At 42.8% G+C, this 24299-nt stretch overlaps 1 protein-coding gene across 1 annotated transcript in view; it reads left to right on the top strand.

Annotated features, from left to right (window-relative positions):
• Window positions 1-24299, top strand: part of LOC140409438 (disintegrin and metalloproteinase domain-containing protein 9-like) — a 956416-nt gene that overhangs the window by 719850 nt on the left and 212267 nt on the right. The window contains exons 19-22 of the mRNA XM_072497871.1: window positions 5059-5115; window positions 13479-13535; window positions 15094-15150; window positions 17039-17095. Of these exons, the coding sequence (XP_072353972.1) occupies window positions 5059-5115; window positions 13479-13535; window positions 15094-15150; window positions 17039-17095 (228 nt within the window). The remainder of the gene's footprint in view (window positions 1-5058; window positions 5116-13478; window positions 13536-15093; window positions 15151-17038; window positions 17096-24299) is intronic.

A 24299-nucleotide genomic window follows, 5' to 3' on the forward strand; every position in this document is an offset into this window, starting at 1 on the left:
AGCACTTTGCGAATACTGGAACTCAGCAGAAATTTGCAGTATAAACTCCTCAGGTGCCAAAAAGAATTGTTTTATTTGTAGTCGCTTGATTACAATTTGAAAGTCATTTAAAAGGCAATTCGTAGACAATTCGAAGCTTTCAGAGAATTACAGACATTATCTTTCTTTGCTTAGGCAGCCAGCTCGAAAGTAACTTTTAAAAGGTCAAAGTCTGGCAATGAAACATGAAGAGAGAGAGAGAGCTAATCTTCAGCTAAACTCAAACTCAAAGTCAAAAGTGGACTAACATCACTGACACAGACTGGTAGACTGACAGAACCCCCAAAGACATCAACTAAAATGGAGACTAGAATCAAAGGCAAAAACTGACTAAACTAACAGAAAGACAACACAGCACAACACACCTTCAAAGACAATAAAACCACAGACAACACACGAAAAACTAAACTAAAATGGCGGGGGAAACTTTTCAGTTATACACTTTCATATCTGTCTTAAGTCATCTAATCACACCCCAATATAATCCTAATTGGTTTGGGTTAGACTCAAACACATTTGATTTGATGGCAAGCCGTCCATCTTCAATGTGCAACATTAGCTTTTCTGACCTAGCTGTTATCTGCATTCTGAACAATGGTGCCTTCATGTTGCTGTGTATTCAGTCCCTGTCCTTGACAATTAGCACAAGCAGTGTTAAATTATCTTGAAAATATGCATTTGCCAGAACAACGGACTTCAGTAAAAGTGAATTATGCTGTATAAATGGGTATTTAAAACTGGGGCTCAACATTTATGCTTAAACAGCTATCTTTTACCTATACTAGTTGTATTTGAAATACTTGGCTACTACACCCGCACTGTCTTATACTGACCCATACTGTCTTATACTGACCCACACTGTCTTATACTGACCCATACTGTCTTATACTGACCCACACTGTCTTATACTGACCCATACTGTCTTATACTGACCCACACTGTCTTATACTGACCAACACTGTCTTATACTGACCCATACTGTCTTATACTGACCCACACTGTCTTATACTGACCCATACTGTCTTATACTGACCCACACTGTCTTATACTGACAGACACTGTCTTACACTGACCCACACTGTCTTATACTGACAGACACTGTCTTATACTGACCCACACTGTCTTATACTGACAGACACTGTCTTACACTGGCCCACACTGTCTTATACTGACAGACACTGTCTTATACTGACCCACACTGTCTTATACTGACCCATACTGTCTTATACTGACCCACACTGTCTTATACTGACAGACACTGTCTTATACTGACCCACACTGTCTTATACTGACAGACACTGTCTTATACTGACCCACACTGTCTTATACTGACAGACACTGTCTTATACTGACCCACACTGTCTTATACTGACAGACACTGTCTTATACTGACCCATATTGTCTTATACTGACAGACACTGTCTTATACTGACCCACACTGTCTTATACTGACAGACACTGTCTTATACTGACCCACACTGTCTTATACTGACCCACACTGTCTTATACTGACAGACACTGTCTTATACTGACCCACACTGTCTTATACTGACCCACAGTGTCTTATACTGACACACACTGTCTTATACTGACCCACACTGTCTTATACTGACCCACACTGTCTTATACTGACAGATACTGTCTTATACTGACCCACACTGTCTTATACTGACCCACACTGTCTTACACTCACACACTGTCTTATACTGACCCACACTGTCTTACACTCACACACTGTCTTATACTGACCCACACTGTCTTATACTGACAGACACTGTCTTATACTGACACACACTGTTTTATACTGACCCACACTGTCTTATACTGACAGACACTGTCTTATACTGACCCACACTGTCTTACACTGACCCACACTGTCTTATACTTACAGACACTGTCTTATACTGACCCACACTGTCTTACACTCACACACTGTCTTATACTGACCCACACTGTCTTATACTGACACACACTGTCTTATACTGACCCACACTGTCTTACACTCACACACTGTCTTATACAGACGCACACTGTCTTATACTGACCCACACTGTCTGATACTGACCCACACTGTCTGATACTGACCCACACTGTCTTATACTGACGCACACTGTCTGATACTGACCCACACTGTCTGATACTGACCCACACTGTCTGATACTGACCCACACTGTCTGATACTGACCCACACTGTCTTATACTGACCCACACTGTCTGATACTGACCCACACTGTCTGATACTGACCCACACTGTCTTATACTGACCCACACTGTCTTATACTGACACACACTGTCTTATACTGACCACACTGTCTTATACTGACCCACACTGTCTTATACTGACCAACACTGTCTTATACTGACCCACACTGTCTTATACTGACCCACACTGTCTTATACTGACCCACACTGTCTTATACTGACGGACACTGTCTTATACTGACAGACACTGTCTTTTACTGACCCACACTGTCTTATACTGACCCACACTGTCTTATACTGACTCACACTGTCTTATACTGACTCACACTGTCTTATACTGACCACACTGTCTTATACTGACCCACACTGTCTTATACTGACCCACACTGTCTTATACTGACCCACACTGTCTTATACTGACTCACACTGTCTTATACTGACCCACACTGTCTTATACTGACCCACACTGTCTTATACTGACCCACACTGTCTGATACTGACCCACACTGTCTTATACTGACCCACACTGTCTTATACTGACACACACTGTCTTATACTGACACACACTGTCTGATACTGACCCACACTGTCTGATACTGACCCACACTGTCTTATACTGACCCACACTGTCTTATACTGACACACACTGTCTTATACTGACCCACACTGTCTTATACTGACCCACACTGTCTTATACTGACACACACTGTCTTATACTGACCCACACTGTCTTATACTGACCCACACTGTCTTATACTGACCCGCACTGTCTTATACTGACACGCACTGTCTTATACTGACACGCACTGTCTTATACTGACACGCACTGTCTTATACTGACCCACACTGTCTTACACTCACACACTGTCTTATACAGACGCACACTGTCTTAAACTGACCCACACTGTCTGATACTGACCCACACTGTCTGATACTGACCCACACTGTCTTATACTGACGCACACTGTCTGATACTGACCCACACTGTCTGATACTGACCCACACTGTCTGATACTGACCCACACTGTCTGATACTAACCCACACTGTCTGATACTGACCCACACTGTCTTATACTGACACACACTGTCTGATACTGACCCACACTGTCTGATACTGACCCACACTGTCTGATACTGACCCACACTGTCTTATAATGACCCACACTGTCTTATACTGACACACACTGTCTTATACTGACTCACACTGTCTTATACTGACCACACTGTCTTATACTGACCCACACTGTCTTATACTGACCCACACTGTCTTATACTGACCCACACTGTCTTATACTGACCCACACTGTCTTATACTGACTCACACTGTCTTATACTGACCCACACTGTCTTATACTGACCCACACTGTCTTATACTGACGGACACTGTCTTATACTGACAGACACTGTCTTTTACTGACCCACACTGTCTTATACTGACCCACACTGTCTTATACTGACTCACACTGTCTTATACTGACTCACACTGTCTTATACTGACCACACTGTCTTATACTGACCCACACTGTCTTATACTGACCCACACTGTCTTATACTGACCCACACTGTCTTATACTGACTCACACTGTCTTATACTGACTCACACTGTCTTATACTGACCCACACTGTCTTATACTGACCCACACTGTCTTATACTGACCCACACTGTCTGATACTGACCCACACTGTCTTATACTGACACACACTGTCTTATACTGACACACACTGTCTTATACTGACCCACACTGTCTTATACTGACACACACTGTCTTATACTGACCCACACTGTCTTATACTGACCCGCACTGTCTTATACTGACACGCACTGTCTTATACTGACACGCACTGTCTTATACTGACACGCACTGTCTTATACTGACACGCACTGTCTTATACTGACACGCACTGTCTTATACTGACCCGCACTGTCTTATACTGACACGCACTGTCTTATACTGACACACACTGTCTTATACTGACACGCACTGTCTTATACTGACACGCACTGTCTTATACTGACACTCACTGTCTTATACTGACACACACAGCCATATACTGACACACACTGTCTTATACTGACAGACACTGTCTTATACTGACAGACACTGTCTTATACTGACACGCACTGTCTTATACTGACACGCACTGTCTTATACTGACACACACTGTCTTATACTGACACGCACTGTCTTATACTGACACGCACTGTCTTATACTGACACACACTGTCTTATACTGACACACACAGCCATATACTGACACACACTGTCTTATACTGACAGACACTGTCTTATACTGACAGACACTGTCTTATCCTGACACGTACTGTTTTATACTGACAGACACTGTCTTATACTGACCCACACGGTCTTATACTGACCCACACTGCATAATACTGAAAGACACTGTCTTATACTGACGGACAATGTATCATGCTGATGGACAATGTATCATGCTGACGGATACTGTCTTAGACTGACAGACACTTTCTTATAATGACCCACACTGCATTACACTGACACACTCTGTCTTATACTGACAGAAACTGTCTGAAACTGACAGACACAGTCTGATACTGATGGACATTGTCTTATTCTGACCGACAGTTTTTTACTGTCCGACACTGACTGTCAGTGAGTGATATTTGCAGACACTGAATGATACTGGCTCTGAAACAGTCATACGGACAGACAATTACTGATACCGAATCACACTGATAGACATCATTCTGACGCTGATCCCAGCCTGATTTCTAAACCCGCGAGTTGGCCTCTTCATGCGCACAGAATCTCACTTCATTTTTCTCTTTTCATTCAACAGCTACAATGACCATGACAACGATAGTTGCAAATACCGGAGCTACAACAACGGCAAAAGGTTTGAACTCTCTGTTACCAAGCTCCGTAAAATTAATCAGCTGAAATCAATTATATAAAAGTTAATAGAACCAATAATTTTAAAATGAAAAAGTGTCAAACGGTTTTGGAATGTTGTGCTTTTATGTACGGGAGGTTACGTATATTGAAGGAACAATATCGTCTACTGACATACACTGTTTTATGCTGACAGACACGGTCTTATTCTGACCGAGGCTGTCTTACACTGACCCACACTGTCTTATACTGACCGACACTGTCTTATACTGACAGACACTGTCTTATACTGACCCACTCTGTCTTATACTGAAAGGCACTGTCTTATAGTGCCACGCACTGTCTTATACTGACTACACTTTCTTACACTGTCCCACACTGACTTATTCTGACTGACACTGACAGGCACTGTCTTATACTGTCCTACAGTGACCGATACTGACTGACACTGTCTTATATTGACAGGCACTGTCTGACACTGTCTTATACTGACCCACTCTGTCTTATAGAACATAGAACAATCAATACAGCGCAGTACAGGCCATTCGGCCCACGATGTTGCACCGAAACAAAAGCCATCTAACCTACACTATGCCATTATCATCCATATGTTTATCCAATAAACTTTTAAATGCCCTCAATGTTGGCGAGTTCACTACTGTATCAGGTAGGGCATTCCACGGCCTCACTACTCTTTGCGTAAAGAACCTACCTCTGACCTCTGTCCTATATCTATTACCCCTCAGTTTAAAGCTATGACCCACACTGCATTACACTGACACACTCTGTCTTATACTGACAGAAATTGCCGGGGTTGTCTCTGCTCCCTTTTTTGAACAAAGGGACCACATTTGCTGTCCTCCAGTCCTCTGGCACTATTCCTGTAGCCAATGATGACATAAAAATCAAAGCCAAAGGTCCAGCAATGCCAGCCATTTCCATCCACGGGAGAAGGATCTCACTGTCCACCCTATCCAACCCCCTGATCATTTTGTATGCCTCTATTAAGTCTCCTCCTAACCTTCTTCTCGCCAACGAAAACAACCTCAAGTCCATCAGCCTTTCCTCATAAGATTTTCCCTCCATACCAGGCAACATCCTGGTAAATCTCCTCTGCACCCGCTCCAAAGCCTCCACGTCCTTCCTATAATGCGGTGACCAGAACTGTACGCAATACTCCAAATGCGGCCGTACCAGAGTTCTGTACAGCTGCAACATGACCTCCCGACTCCGGAACTCAATCCCTCTACCAATAAAGGCCAACACTCCATAGGCCTTCTTCACAACCCTATCAACCTGGGTGGCAACTTTCAGGGATCTATATACATGGACACCTAGATCCCTCTGCTCATCCACACTTTCAAGAACTTTACCATTAGCCAAATATTCCGCATTCCTGTTTTTCCTTCCAAAGTGAATCACCTCACACTTCTCTACATTAAACTCCATTTGCCACCTCTCAGCCCAGCTCTGCAGCTTATCTATATCCCTCTGTAACCTGCTACATCCTTCCACACTATCGACAACACCACCGACTTTAGTATCGTCTGCAAATTTACTCACCCACCCTTCTGCGCCTTCCTCTAGGTCATTGATAAAAATGACAAACAGCAACGGCCCCAGAACAGATCCTTGTGGTACTCCACTTGTGACTGTACTCCATTCTGAACATTTCCCATCAACCACCACCCTCTGTCTTCTTTCAGCTAGCCAATTTCTGATCCACATCTCTAAATCACCCTCAATCCCCAGCCTCCGTATTTTCTGCAATAGCCTACCGTGGGGAACCTTATCAAACGCTTTGCTGAAATCCATATACACCACATCAACTGCTCTACCCTCATCTACCTGTTCAGTCACCTTCTCAAAGAACTCGATAAGGTTTGTGAGGCATGACCTACCCTTCGCAAAGCCATGCTGACTATCCCTGATCATATTATTCCTATCTAGATGATTATAAATGATCATATTATTCCTATCTAGATGATTATAAATCTTGTCTCATATAATCCCCTCCAAGACTTTACCCACTACAGACGTGAGGCTCACCGGTCTATAGTTGCCGGGGTTGTCTCTGCTCCCTTTTTTGAACAAAGGGACCACATTTGCTGTCCTCCAGTCCTCTGGCACTATTCCTGTAGCCAATGATGACATAAAAATCAAAGCCAAAGGTCCAGCAATCTCTTCCCTGGCCTCCCAGAGAATCCTAGGATAAATCCCATCAGGTCCCGGGGACTTATCTATTTTAACCTGTCCAGAATTGCCAACACCTCTTCCCTACGTACCTCAATGCCATCTATTCTATTAGCCTGGGGCTCAGCATTCTCCTCCACAACATTATCTTTTTCCTGAGTGAATACTGACGAAAAATATTCATTTAGTATCTCGCCTATCTCTTCAGACTCCACACACAATTTCCCATCCCTGTCCTTGACTGGTCCTACTCTTTCCCTAGTCATTCGCTTATTCCTGACATACCTATAGAAAGCTTTTGGGTTTTCCTTGATCCTTCCTGCCAAATACTTCTCATGTCCCTCCTTGCTCGTCTTAGCTCTCTCTTTAGATCCTTCCTCGCTACCTTGTAACTATCCATCGCCCCAACTGAAACTTCACACCTCATCTTCACATTGGCCTCCTTCTTCCTCTTAACAAGAGATTCCACTTCCTTGGTAAACCACGGTTCCCTTCCTCCCTGCCTGACCGGTACACACGCAGTAGCTGATCCTTGAACAAGCCCCACTTATACAGTGTGCCCAACACTTGCAGCCTACTTCTCCACCTTATATCCCCCCAAGTCACGTCTAATGGCATCATAATTGCCCTTCCCCCAGCTATAACTCTTGCCCTGTGGTGTATACTTATCCCTTTCCATCATTAACGTAAACGTCACCGAATTGTGGTCACTGTCCCCAAAGTGCTCTCCCACCTACAAATCCAACACCTGGCCTGGTTCATTACCCAAAACCAAATCCAACGTGGCCTCGCCTCTTGTTGGCCTGTCAACATATTGTTTCAGGAAACACTTCTGCACACACTGTACAAAAAACGACCCATCTATTGTACTCGAACTATATCTTTTCCAGTCAATATTTGGAAAGTTAAAGTCTCGCATAATAACTACCCTGTTACTTTCGCTCTTATCCAGAATCATCTTCGCCATCCTTTCCTCTACATCCCTAGAACTATTAGGAGGCCTATAAAAAACTCCCAACAGGGTGACCTCTCCTTTCCTGTTTCTAACTTCAGCCCATACTACCTCGGAAGAAGAGTCCCCATTTAGTATACTGCAAGGCACTGTCTTATAGTGCCAGGCACTGTCTTATACTGACCACACTGTCTTACACTGTCCCACACTGACTTATTCTGACTGACACTGACAGGCACTGTCTTATACTGTCCTAGAGTGACCGATACTGACAGGCACTGTCTTACACTGACTGACACTGTCTTATATTGACAGGCACTGTCCTCTCCTGACAGACACTATCTTATTCTGACTGACACTGACTTATACTGACAGACTCTGTCTTATCCTGACAGACACTGTCTTATACTGACCGACGCTGTCTTATACAGACAGTCACTGTCGTATTCTGACCGACGCTGTCTTATACTGACTAATATTGTCTTATGCTGACCCACACTGTTTTATTCTGTCCGACACTGTCTTAGACTGACCGACACTGTCCTATACTGACAGACACTGTCTTATACTGATTGACACTGTCTGATACTGACCCATACTGTCTTATACTGACAGACGCTGTCTGACACTGATGGACACAGTCTTATACTGACAGACAAAGTCTTATACTGACCTACAGTGTCTGATACTGACTGACACTGTCTTATACTGACCAACACTCTCTGATACAGACCCACACTGTCTTATACTGACAGACACTGTCTGATACTGACGCACATTGTCTGATACTGACGCACATTGTCTGATACTAACACACATTGTCTGATACTAACATACACTGTCTGATACTGACACACACTGTCTTATAGTGACAGACACGGTCTAAAACTGACCCAAACTGCATTATCCTGACCGACACTGTCTTATACTGACTGACACTGTCTTATCCTGACTGACACCATCTTATACTGACCCACACTGTCATATACTGACCCACACAGTCTTATACTGACCCACACTGTCTTATTCTGACCCACACTGTCTTATTCTGACCCACACTGTCTTATACTGACACACACTGTCTTATACTGACACACACTGTCTTATCCTGACACACACTGTCTTATACTGACCCATACTGTCTTATACTGACAGACACTGTCCTATTCTGACCTACAATGTCTTATTCTGACCTACACTGACTTATACTGACCCACACTGCCTTATACTGACAGACACTGTCTTATACTGACCTACACTGCCTTATACTAACAGACACTGTCTTATACTGACCCACACAGTCTTATATTGACAGGCACTGTCCTCTCCTGACAGACACTGTCTTATTCTGACTGACACTGACGGATACTGTCTGATAGTGACAGACACTATCGTATACTGACAGACTCTGTCTTATACTGACTGACACTATCTGATACTGACAGGCACTGTCTTATACTGACAGATGCTGTCTTCTTCTGACTGACATTGTCTGATTCTGTCAGGCATTGTCTTATACTGATACACACTGTCTTATACTGACCCACACTGTCCTATATTGACAGACACTGTCTGATACTGACAGACACAGTCTGATACTGTCAGACACTGTCTGATATTGACAGACAATGTCTTATTCTGACTGAGACTGTCTTATACTGACTGACACGGTCTGATACAGACAGTCACTGTCTGATACTGACTGACACTGTCTTATACTGACCCACACTATCTGATACTGACCCACACTGTCTTATACTGACACACACTGTCTGACACTGACCCACACTGCATAATACTGACAGACACTGTCTGATACTGAAAGACACAGTGTGATACTGAATGACACTGTCTTATACTGACTGACACTGTCTCTTAGTGACACACACTGTCTTATACTGATTGACACTGTCTGATACTGACCCACACTGTCGTATTCTGACCGACGCTGTCTTATACTGACCCACTCTGTCTTATACTGACAGACACAGTCTTATCCTGACTGACACTGTCTCATACTGACAGACACTGTTTATCAGTATAAGACAGTGCTTGTCAGTATAAGACAGGTCAGTCAGTATAAGACAGTGTGTGTCAGTATAAGAGTGTCTGTCAGTATAAGACAGCGTCGGTCAGTATAAGAGAGTGTCTGTCAGGAGAGGACAATGTCGGTCAATATAAGACAGTGTCGGTCAGTATAAGAGAGTGTCTGTCAGGAGAGGACAATGTCGGTCAATATAAGACAGTGTCGGTCAGTATAAGACAGTGTGGGTCAGTATAAGACAGTGTGGGTCAGTATAAGACAGTGTGGGTCAGTATAAGACAGTGTCGGTCAGTATAAGACAGTGTGGGTCAGTATAAGAGAGTGTCTGTCAGTATAAGACAGTGTCAGTCAGAAGAAGACAGCATATGAAGACAGTCTGATACTGACAGACACAGCCTGATACTGACAGACACAGTCTGATACTGACTGACACTGTCTGATACTGACAGACACAGTCTGATACTGACTGACACTGTCTGATACTGACTGACACTGTCTGATACTGACAGACACGGTCTGATACTGACTGACACTGTCTGATACTTACAGACACTGTCTGATACCTACAGACACTGTCTGATACTTACTGACACTGTCTGATACTGATTGACACTCTCCTATACTGACAGACACTGTCTGATACTGACCCACACTGTCTGGTACTGACACACATTGTCTGATACTGACCCACACAGTCTTATACTGACCCACTCTATCTTATCTGACACAAACTGTCTTATATTGACAGACAACGTCTTATGCTGACAGACACAGTCTGTTACTGACTGGCACTGTCTGATACTGACAGACACTGTCTGATACTGACCCACACAGTCTTATACTGACCCACTCTATCTTATCTGACACAAACTGTCTTATATTGACAGACAACGTCTTATGCTGACAGACACAGTCTGTTACTGACAGGCACTGTCTGATACTGACAGACACTGTCTTATACTGACCCACACTGCCTTATACTGACAGATAATGTCTTAAACTGACAGATGCTGTCTTATACTGACCCACTCTGCCTTAGACTGAAATACGCTATCTTCTTCTGACTGACACTGTCTTTTGCTGGCCCACACTGTCATATACTGACAGACACTGTCTGACACTGATGGACACAGTCTGATACTAACCGACAGTCTTATGCCGACCCACACTGTCTTATTCTGACAGGCACTTTCTTATACTGACAGGCACTGTCTTTTACTGATGGACACTCTTTTATACTGACAGACTGACCCACAACGCATTATACTGACAGGCACTGTCTTATACTGACCCACACTGTCTCATACTGACAGACACTGTCTTATACTGACCCACACAGTCTCATACTGACAGACACTGTCTGAGACTGACCGACGCTGTCTTATACTGACATACACTGTCTGATACTGACATACACTGTCTGATACTGACATACACAGTCTGATACTGACAGACACTGTTTGATACTGACTGACACTGTCTGATACTGACAGATACTGTCTTATACAGACAGACACTGTCTGACACTGACAGACACTGTCTTATACTGACATACACTGTCTGATACTGACAGACACTGTCTTATACTGATTGACACTGTCTTATACTGACAGACACGGTCGGAAACTGACCCACACTGTCTTATACTGACTGACACTGTCTTATATTGACAGTCAATGTCTTATACTGACCTACACTGTCTGATACTGACTGACACTGTCTTATACTGACCGACACTGTCTTATACTGACCCACACTGTCTATACTGACAGACACTGTCTGATACTGACACACACTGTCTGATACTGACACACACTGTCTTATACTGACAGACACTGTCTTATACTGACAGACACTTACTTATACTGACAGACACTGTCTTATTCTTTCTTTACGCAAAGAGTAGTGAGGCCGTGGAATGCCCTACCTGCTACTGTAGTGAACTCGCCGACATTGAGGGCATTTAAAAGTTTATTGGATAAACATATGGATGATAATGGCATAGTGTAGGTTAGATGGCTTTTGTTTCGGTGCAACATCGTGGGCCGAAGGGCCTGTACTGCGCTGTATTGTTCTATGTTCTATACTGACCCACACTCTCTGATACTGACCCACACTGTCTTATACTGACCCACACTGTCTGATACTGACCGACACTGTCTGATACTGACCGACACTGTCTTCTACTGACCCACACTGTCTGATACTGACCAACATTGTCTTATACTGACCGACATTGTCTTATACTGACCCACACTGTCTTATACTGACACACACTGTCTTATACTGTCAGACACTGTCTTATACTGACAGACACTGTCTGATACTGACAGACATTGTCTGATACTGACACACACTGTCTTATACTGACAGACAACGTCTTACACTGACAGACACTATCGAAAACTGACAGACACTCTCTGATACTGACACACATTGTCTGATACTGACACACATTGTCTGATACTGACACACATTGTCTGATACTGCCACACACTGACTGATACTGACAGACACTGTCTTATACTGACAGACACTTACTTATACTGACAGACACTGTCTTATTCTTTCTTTACGCAAAGAGTAGTGAGGCCGTGGAATGCCCTACCTGCTACTGTAGTGAACTCGCCAACATTGAGGGCATTTAAAAGTTTATTGGATAAACATATGGATGATAATGGCATAGTGTAGGTTAGATGGCTTTTGTTTCGGTGCAACATCGTGGGCCGAAGGGCCTGTACTGCGCTGTATTGTTCTATGTTCTATGTTCTATACTGACCCACACTGTATTATACTGACCGACACTGTCTAATACTGACCACACTGTCTTTTATTGACCGACATTGTCTTCTACTGACCCATACTGTCTTGTACTGACACACACTGTCTTATACTGACAGACAACGTCTTATACTGACAGACACAGTCTGATACTGATTGACATTATCTTATTCTGACTGACAGTCTTATACTGTCCGACACTGACTGTCAGTGAGTGATAGTTGCAGACACTGAATAATACTGGCTCTGAAACAGTGATACGGACAGACAATTACTGACACTGAATCACACTGATAGACATCATTCTGACGCTGATCCCAGCCTGATTTCTAAACCCGCGTGTTGGCCTCTTCATGAGCACAAAATCTCACTTCATTTTCCTCTTTTCATTCAACAGCTAAAGCGACCATGACAACGATAGTTGCAAATACCGAAGCTACAACAACGGCAAAAGGTTTGAACTCTCTGTTACCAAGCTCCGTAAAATTAATCAGCTGAAATCAATGATATAAAAGATAATAGAACCAATAATTTTAAAATGAAAAAGTGTCAAACGGTTTTGGAATGTTGTGCTTTTATGTACGGGAGGTTACGTATATTGAAGGAACAATATCGTCCACTGACATACGCTGTCTTATGCTGACAGACACTGTCTTATACAGACTGACACTGTCTGATACTGAAAGACACGGTCTTATACTGACAGACACTGTCTTATGCTGACAGACACTGTTTTATACAGACTGACACTGTCTGATACTGACAGACACGGTCTTATGCTGACAGACACTGTCTTATACAGTCTGATACTGACAGACACTGACTGACACTGTCTGATACTGACTGACACTGTCTGATACTGACAGATACTGTCTTATACAGACAGACACTGTCTGACACTGACAGACAATGTCTGATACTGACAGACACTGTTTTATACTGACAGACACTGTCGAAAACTGACAGACACTCTCTGATACTGACACACATTGTCTGATACTGACACACATTGTCTGATACTGACAGACACTGTCTTATACTGACCCACACTGTCTCATACTGACAGACACTGTCTGAGACTGACCAACGCTGTCTTATACTGACATACACTGTCTGATACTGACATACACTGTCTGATACTGACAGACACTGACTGACACTGTCTGATACTGACTGACACTGTCTGATACTGACAGATACTGTCTTATACAGACAGACACTGTCTGACACTGACAGACAATGTCTTATACTGACTGACACTGTCTCATACTGACAGACACTGTATTATACTGACATACACTGTCTGATACTGACAGACACTGTCTTATACTGATTGACACTGTCTTATACTGACAGACACGGTCGGAAACTGACCCACACTGTCTTATACTGACAGACACTGTCTTATATTGACAGACAATGTCTTATACTGACCTACACTGTCTGATACTGACTGACACTGTCTTATACTGACCCACACACGCTTATACTGACCCACACTGTCTATACTGACAGACACTGTCTTATACTGACAAACACTGTCTGATACTGACACACATTGTCTGATACTGCCACACACTGTCTGATACTGACCCACACTGTCTGATACTGACAGACACTGTATTATACTGACCCACACTGTCTGATCCTGACCACACTGTCTTTTATTGACCGACGTTGTCTTCTACTGACCCATACTGTCTTGTACTGACACACACTGTCTTATACTGACAGACAACGTCTTATACTGACAGACACAGTCTGATACTGATTGACATTATCTTATTCTGACTGACAGTCTTATACTGTCCGACACTGACCGTCAGTGAGTGATAGTTGCAGACACTGAATGATACTGGCTCTGAAACAGTGATACGGACAGACAATTACTGATACCGAATCACACTGATAGACATCATTCTGACGCTGATCCCAGCCTGATTTCTAAACCCGCGAGTTGGCCTCTTCATGAGCACAGAATCTCACTTCATTTTTCTCTTTTCATTCAACAGCTAAAGCGACCATGACAACGATAGTTGCAAATACCGAAGCAACAACAACGGCAAAAGGTTTGAACTCTGTTACCAAGCTCCGTAAAATTAATCAGCTGAAATCAATTATATAAAAGATAATAGAACCAATAATTTTAAAATGAAAAAGTGTCAAACGGTTTTGGAATGTTGTGCTTTTATGTACGGGAGGTTACGTATATTGAAGGAACAATATCGTCTACTGACATACACTGTCTTATGCTGACAGGCGCTGTCTTATACAGACTGACACTGTCTTGTACTGACAGACACGGTCTTATGCTGACAGACGCTGTCATATGCTGACAGACACTGTCTTATACAGACTGACACTGTCTTATACTGACAGACACTGTCCTATACTGACAGACACTGTCCTATACTGACAGACCCTGTCTTATACTGACAGACACAGTCCTATACTGACAGACACTGTCTTATACTGACAGACCCTGTCTTATACTGACTGACACAGTCCTATACTGACAGACACTGTCCTATACTGACAGACACTGTCTTAGACAGACTGACACTGTCTTACACTGACAGACACGGTCTTATGCTGACAGGCGCTGTCTTATACTGACAGACCCTGTCTTATACTGACAGACCCTGTCTTATACTGACAGACACTGTCTTATACTGATTGACAATGTCTTATACTGACCCACACTGTCTTATACTGACAGACACTGTGTTATACTGACAGACACTGTCTTATACTGACAGACACTGTCGCAAACTGACAGACACTCTCTGATACTGACACACATTGTCTGATACTGACACACATTGTCTGATACTGCCACACACTGTCTGATACTGACAGACACTGTCTTATACTGACCCACACTGTCTTATACTGACCCACACTGTCTGATACTGACCCACACTGTCTTATACTGACAGACACTGTCTTATACTGACCCACACTGTCTTATACTGACCCACACTGTCTTATACTGACCCACACTGTCTGATAATGACCCACACTGTCTTATACTGACAAACACTGTATTATACTGCCAGACACTTTCTTATGCTGACCGATAATTTCTGATACTGAACCACACTGTCTTATTCTGGCCCACACTGTCTTATACTGACTGACAATGTCTTACACTGACAGACACTGTCTTACACTGACAGACACTGTCTTATACTGACTGACACTGACTTGTACTGACCGACGCTGTCTTATACTGACAGTCACTGTCTGATACTGACAGACACTGTATTACTCTGACAGACACTGTCTTATACTGACGCACACTGTCTTATACTGACGCACATTGTCTTATACTGACTGACACTGTCTTATACTGACCCACACTGTCTTATACTGACACACACTGTCTTATACTGACTGACACTGTCTTATACTGACTGACACTGTCTTATACTGACACACACTGTCTTATACTGACCCACACTGTCTTATACTGACACACACTGTCTTATACTGACACACACTGTCTTATACTGACCCACACTGTCTTATACTGACCCACACTGTCTTATACTGACACACACTGTCTTATACTGACCCACACTGTCTTATACTGACCCACACTGTCTTATACTGACCCGCACTGTCTTATACTGACCCGCACTGTCTTATACTGACACGCACTGTCTTATACTGACACGCACTGTCTTATACTGACAGTCACTGTCTGATACTGATGAACATTGTCTTATTCTGACTGACAGTCTTATACTGTCCGACACTGACTGTCAGTGAGTGATATTTGCAGACACTGAATGATACTGGCTCTGAAACAGTCATACGGACAGACAATTACTGATACCGAATCACACTGATAGACATCATTCTGACGCTGATCTCAGCCTGATTTCTAAACCCGCGAGTTGGCCTCTTCATGAGCACAGAATCTCACTTCATTTTTCTTTTTTCATTCAACAGCTAAAGCGACCATGACAACGATAGTTGCAAATACCGAAGCAACAACAACGGCAAAAGGTTTGAACTCTCTGTTACCAAGCTCCGTAAAATTAATCAGCTGAAATCAATTATATTAAAGTTAATAGAACCAATAATTTAACATGAAAAAGTGTCAAATGGTTTTGGAATGTTGTGCTTTTATGTACGGGAGGTTACGTATATTGAAGGAACAATATCTTCTTCTGACATACACTGTCTTATGCTGACAGGCGCTGTCTTATCCTGACAGACACTGTCTTGTACTGACCGACGCTGTCTTATACTGACAGTCACTGTCTTATTCTGACAGACACTGTCTTACTCTGACAGACACTGTCTTATACTGACGCACACTGTCTTATACTGACGCACACTGTCTTATACTGACTGACACTGTCTTATACTGACACACACTGTCTTATACAGACACACACTGTCTTATACTGACAGACACTGTCTTATACTGACTGACACTGTCTTATACTGACCCACACTGTCTTATACTGACACACACTGTCTTATACTGACACACACTGTCTAATACTGACAAACACTGTCTTATACTGACACACACTGTCTTATACTGACACACACTGTCTTATACTGACCCACGCTGTCTTATACTGACAGACACTGTCTTATACTGACTAATAATCTCTTATCCTGACCCACACTGCCTTATACTGACAGACACTGTCTTACTCTGACAGACACTGTCTTATACTGACCCACACTGTCTTATACTGACACACACTGTCTTATACTGACCCACACTGTCTTATACTGACCCACACTGTCTTATACTGACACACACTGTCTTATACTGACCCACACTGTCTTATACTGACTGACACTGTCTTATACAGACCCACACTGTCTTATACTGACCCACACTGTCTTATACTGACCCACAATGTCTTATACTGACACACACTGTCTTATACTGACCCACACTGTCTTATACTGACTGACACTGTCTTATACTGACCCACACTGTCTTATACTGACCCACACTGTCTTATACTGACACACACTGTCTTATACTGACCCACACTGTCTTATACTGACACACACTGTCTTATACTGACACACACTGTCTTATACTGACCCACACTGTCTTATACTGACTGACACTGTCTGATACCGACATACACTGTCTTATACTGACCCACACTGTCTTATACTGACACACACTGTCTTATACTGACACACACTGTCTTATACTGACCCACACTGTCTTATACTGAAACACACTGTCTTATACTGAAACACACTGTCTTATACTGACACACAATGTCTTATACTGACACACAGTGTCTTATACTGACACACACTGTCTTATACTGACCCACACTGTCTTATACTGACACACACTGTCTTATACTGACCCACACTGTCTTATACTGACACACACTGTCTTATACTGACACACACTGTCTTATACTGACACACACTGTCTTATACTGACAGACACTGTCTTATACTGACTAATAATCTCTTAGTCTGACCCACACTGTCTTATGCTGACACACACTGTCTTATACTGACACACACTGTCTTATACTGACAGACACTGTCTTTTTCTGACAGACACTGTCTTACTCTGACAGACACTGTCTTATACTGACTAATAATCTCTTATCCTGACCCACACTGTCTTATACTGACAGACACTGTCTTATACTGACAGACACTGTCTTATACTGACAGGCACAGTCTTATACTGACCCACACTGTCTTATACTGACACACACTGTCTTATACTGACACACACTGTCATATACTGACAGGCACAGCCTTATACTGACAGACACTGTCTTATACTGACCCACACTGTCTTATAATGACACACACTGTCTTATACTGACACACACTGTCTTATACTGACACACACTGTCTTATACTGACAGGCACAGCCTTATACTGACAGACACTGTCTTATCCTGACACACACTGTCTTATACCGACCCACAGTGTCTTATACTGACACACACTGTCTTATACTGACAGGCACTGCCTTATACTGGCAGACACTGTCTTATACTGACCCACACTGTCTTATACTGACACACACTGTCTTATACTGACAGGCACTGCCTTATACTGACACACACTGTCTTATACTGACAGACACTGTCTTATACTGACTGACACTGTCTTATACTGACAGACACTGTCTTATACTGCCAGACACTGTCTTATACTGACCCACACTGTCTTATACTGACTGACACTGTCTTATACTGACTGACACTGTCTTATACTGACACACACTGTCTTATACTGACCCACACTGTCTTATACTGACTGACACTGTCTTATACTGATAGACACTGTCTTATACTGACACACACTGTCTTATACTGACCCACACTGTCTTATACTGACACACACTGTCTTATACTGACAGGCACTGCCTTATACTGACACACACTGTCTTCTACTGACACACACTGTCTTATACTGACACACACTGTCTTATACTGACTGACACTGTCTTATACTGACAGACACTGTCTTATACTGACACACACTGTCTTATACTGACCCACACTGTCTTATACTGACACACACCGTCTTATACTGACCCACACTGTCTTATACTGACTGACACTGTCTTATACTGACAGACACTGTCTTATACTGACACACACTGTCTTATACTGACCCACACTGTCTTATACTGACAGACACTGTCTTATACTGACTGACACTGTCTTATACTGACAGACACTGTCTTATACTGACCCACACTGCCTTATACTGACAGGCACTGTCTTATACTGACAGGCACTGCCTTATACTGACAGACACTGTCTTATACTGACAGGCACTGCCTTATACTGACTGACACTGCCTTATACTGACTGACACTGTCTTATACTGACAGACACTGTCTTATACTGACAGACACTGTCTTATACTGACGCACACTGTCTTATACTGACAGACACTGTCTTATACTGACAGACACTGTCTTATACTGACTGACACTGTCTTATACTGACAGACACTGTCTTATACTGACAGACACTGTCTTATACTGACACACACTGTCTTATATTGACTGACACTGTCTTATACTGACACACACTGTCTTATACTGACCCACACTGTCTTATACTGACCCACACTGTCTTATACTGACACACACTGTCTTATACTGACAGGCACTGCCTTATACTGACAGACACTGTCTTATACTGACACACACTGTCTTATACTGACACTCACTGTCTTATACTGACACACACTGTCTTATACTGACAGACACTGTCTTATACTGACAGACACTGTCTTATACTGACACACACTGTCTTATACTGACACACACTGTCTTATACTGACACACACTGTCTTATACTGACAGGCACTGCCTTATACTGACAGACACTGTCTTATACTGACGCACACTGTCTTATACTGACAGACACTGTCTTATACTGACAGACACTGTCTTATACTGACACACACTGTCTTATATTGACTGACACTGTCTTATACTGACACACACTGTCTTATACTGACCCACACTGTCTTATACTGACCCACACTGTCTTATACTGACACACACTGTCTTATACTGACAGGCACTGCCTTATACTGACAGACACTGTCTTATACTGACACACACTGTCTTATACTGACACTCACTGTCTTATACTGACACACACTGTCTTATACTGACAGACACTGTCTTATACTGACAGACACTGTCTTATACTGACACACACTGTCTTATACTGACACACACTGTCTTATACTGACACACACTGTCTTATACTGACACGCACTGTCTTATACTGACAGACACTGTCTTATACTGACACACACTGTCTTATACTGACACTCACTGTCTTATACTGACACGCACTGTCTTATACTGACAGGCACTGCCTTATACTGACAGACACTGTCTTATACTGACCCACACTGTCTTATACTGACACACACTGTCTTATACTGACAGGCACTGCCTTATACTGACACACACTGTCTTCTACTGACACACACTGTCTTATACTGACACTCACTGTCTTATACTGACACGCACTGTCTTATACTGACAGACAATGTCTTATACTGACTGACACTGTCTTATACTGACAGACACTGTCTTATACTGACCCACACTGTCTTATACTGACACACACTGTCTTATACCGACCCACACTGTCTTATACTGACACACACTGTCTTATACCGACCCACACTGTCTTATACTGACACACACTGTCTTATACTGACAGGCACTGCCTTATACTGACAGGCACTGTCTTATACTGACAGACAATGTCTTATACTGACTGACACTGTCTTATACTGACAGACACTGTCTTATACTGACCCACACTGTCTTATACTGACAGACACTGTCTTATACTGACACACACTGTCTTATACTGACACACACTGTCTTATACCGACCCACACTGTCTTATACTGACACACACTGTCTTATACTGACCCACACTGTCTTATACTGACAGACAATGTCTTATACTGACTGACACTGTCTTATACTGACAGACACTGTCTTATACTGACAGACACTGTCTTATACTGACCCACACTGTCTTATACTGATAGACACTGTCTTATACTGACACACACTGTCTTATACTGACCCACACTGTCTTATACTGACCCACACTGTCTTATACTGACCCACACTGTCTTATACTGACACACACTGTCTTATACCGACACACACTGTCTTATACTGACTGACACTGTCTTATACTGACAGACACTGTCTTATACTGACCCACACTGCCTTATACTGACAGGCACTGTCTTTTTCTGACCGACACTGTCTTATACTGACGGACACAGTCTTATAATGGCAGACACTGTCTTATACTGACCCACACTGTCTTATACTGATAGACACTGTCTTATACTGACACACACTGTCTTATACTGACCCACACTGTCTTATACTGACACACACTGTCTTAAACAGACAGACACTGTCTTATACTGACAGACACTGTCTTATACTGACACAGACTGTCTTATACGGACACACACTGTGTTATACTGAACCACACTCTCTTATACTGACAGACACTGTCTGACACTGACACACACTGTCTTATACTGACTGACACTGTCTTATACTGACTGACACTGTGTTATACTGACACACACTGTCTTATACTGACAGACACTGTCTTATACTGACTGACACAGTCTTATACTGACACACACTGTCTCATACTGACACACACTGTCTTATACTGACAGACACTGTCTTATACTGACAGACACTGTCTTATACTGACAGACACTGTCTTATACTGACTGACACTGTCTTATACTGACCCACACTGTCTTATACTGACCCACACTGTCTTATACTGACACACACTGTCTTATACTGACCCACACTGTCTTATACTGACCCACACTGTCTTATACTGACACACACTGTCTTATACTGACCCACACTGTCTTATACTGACTGACACTGTCTTATACTGACCCACACTGTCTTATACTGACCCACACTGTCTTATACTGACAAACACTGTCTTATACTGACCCACACTGTCTTATACTGACCCACACTGTCTTATACTGACACACACTGTCTTATACTGACACACACTGTCTTATACTGACCCACACTGTCTTATACTGACTGACACTGTCTGATACCGACATACACTGTCTTATACTGACCCACACTGTCTTATACTGACACACACTGTCTTATACTGACACACACTGTCTTATACTGACACACACTGTCTTATACTGACCCACACTGTCTTATACTGACCCACACTGTCTTATACTGACACACACTGTCTTATACTGACACACACTGTCTTATACTGACCCACACTGTCTTATACTGACTGACACTGTCTGATACCGACATACACTGTCTTATACTGACCCACACTGTCTTATACTGACACACACTGTCTTATACTGACACACACTGTCTTATACTGACCCACACTGTCTTATACTGACTGACACTGTCTTATACTGACCCACACTGTCTTATACTGACCCACACTGTCTTATACTGACACACACTGTCTTATACTGACCCACACTGTCTTATACTGACCCACACTGTCTTATACTGACACACACTGTCTTATACTGACACACACTGTCTTATACTGACCCACACTGTCTTATACTGACTGACACTGTCTGATACCGACATACACTGTCTTATACTGACCCACACTGTCTTATACTGACACACACTGTCTTATACTGACACACACTGTCTTATACTGACCCACACTGTCTTATACTGAAACACACTGTCTTATACTGAAACACACTGTCTTATACTGACCCACACTGTCTTATACTGACACACACTGTCTTATACTGACACACACTGTCTTATACTGACACACACTGTCTTATACTGACACACACTGTCTTATACTGACAGACACTGTCTTATACTGACTAATAATCTCTTAGTCTGACCCACACTGTCTTATGCTGACAGGCACTGCCTTATACTGACCCACACTGACTTATACTGACCCACACTGTCTTATACTGACACACACTGTCTTATACTGACACACACTGTCTTTTTCTGACAGACACTGTCTTACTCTGACAGACACTGTCTTATACTGACTAATAATCTCTTATCCTGACCCACACTGTCTTATACTGACAGACACTGTCTTATACTGACAGACACTGTCTTATACTGACAGGCACAGTCTTATACTGACCCACACTGTCTTATACTGACACACACTGTCTTATACTGACACACACTGTCTTATACTGACAGGCACAGCCTTATACTGACAGACACTGTCTTATACTGACCCACACTGTCTTATACTGACACACACTGTCTTATACTGACGCACACTGTCTTATACTGACAGGCACAGCCTTATACTGACAGACACTGTCTTATCCTGACACACACTGTCTTATACCGACCCACACTGTCTTATACTGACACACACTGTCTTATACTGACACACACTGTCTTATACTGACAGGCACTGCCTTATACTGGCAGACACTGTCTTATACTGACCCACACTGTCTTATACTGACACACACTGTCTTATACTGACAGGCACTGCCTTATACTGACACACACTGTCTTATACTGACACACACTGTCTTATACTGACACACACTGTCTTATACCGACCCACACTGTCTTATACCGACCCACACTGTCTTATCCTGACACACACTGTCTTATACCGACCCACACTGTCTTATA

The sequence above is a fragment of the Scyliorhinus torazame genome, chromosome 3 (genome assembly GCF_047496885.1).
Source record: "Scyliorhinus torazame isolate Kashiwa2021f chromosome 3, sScyTor2.1, whole genome shotgun sequence".
Classification (NCBI taxonomy): Eukaryota; Metazoa; Chordata; class Chondrichthyes; order Carcharhiniformes; family Scyliorhinidae; genus Scyliorhinus; species Scyliorhinus torazame.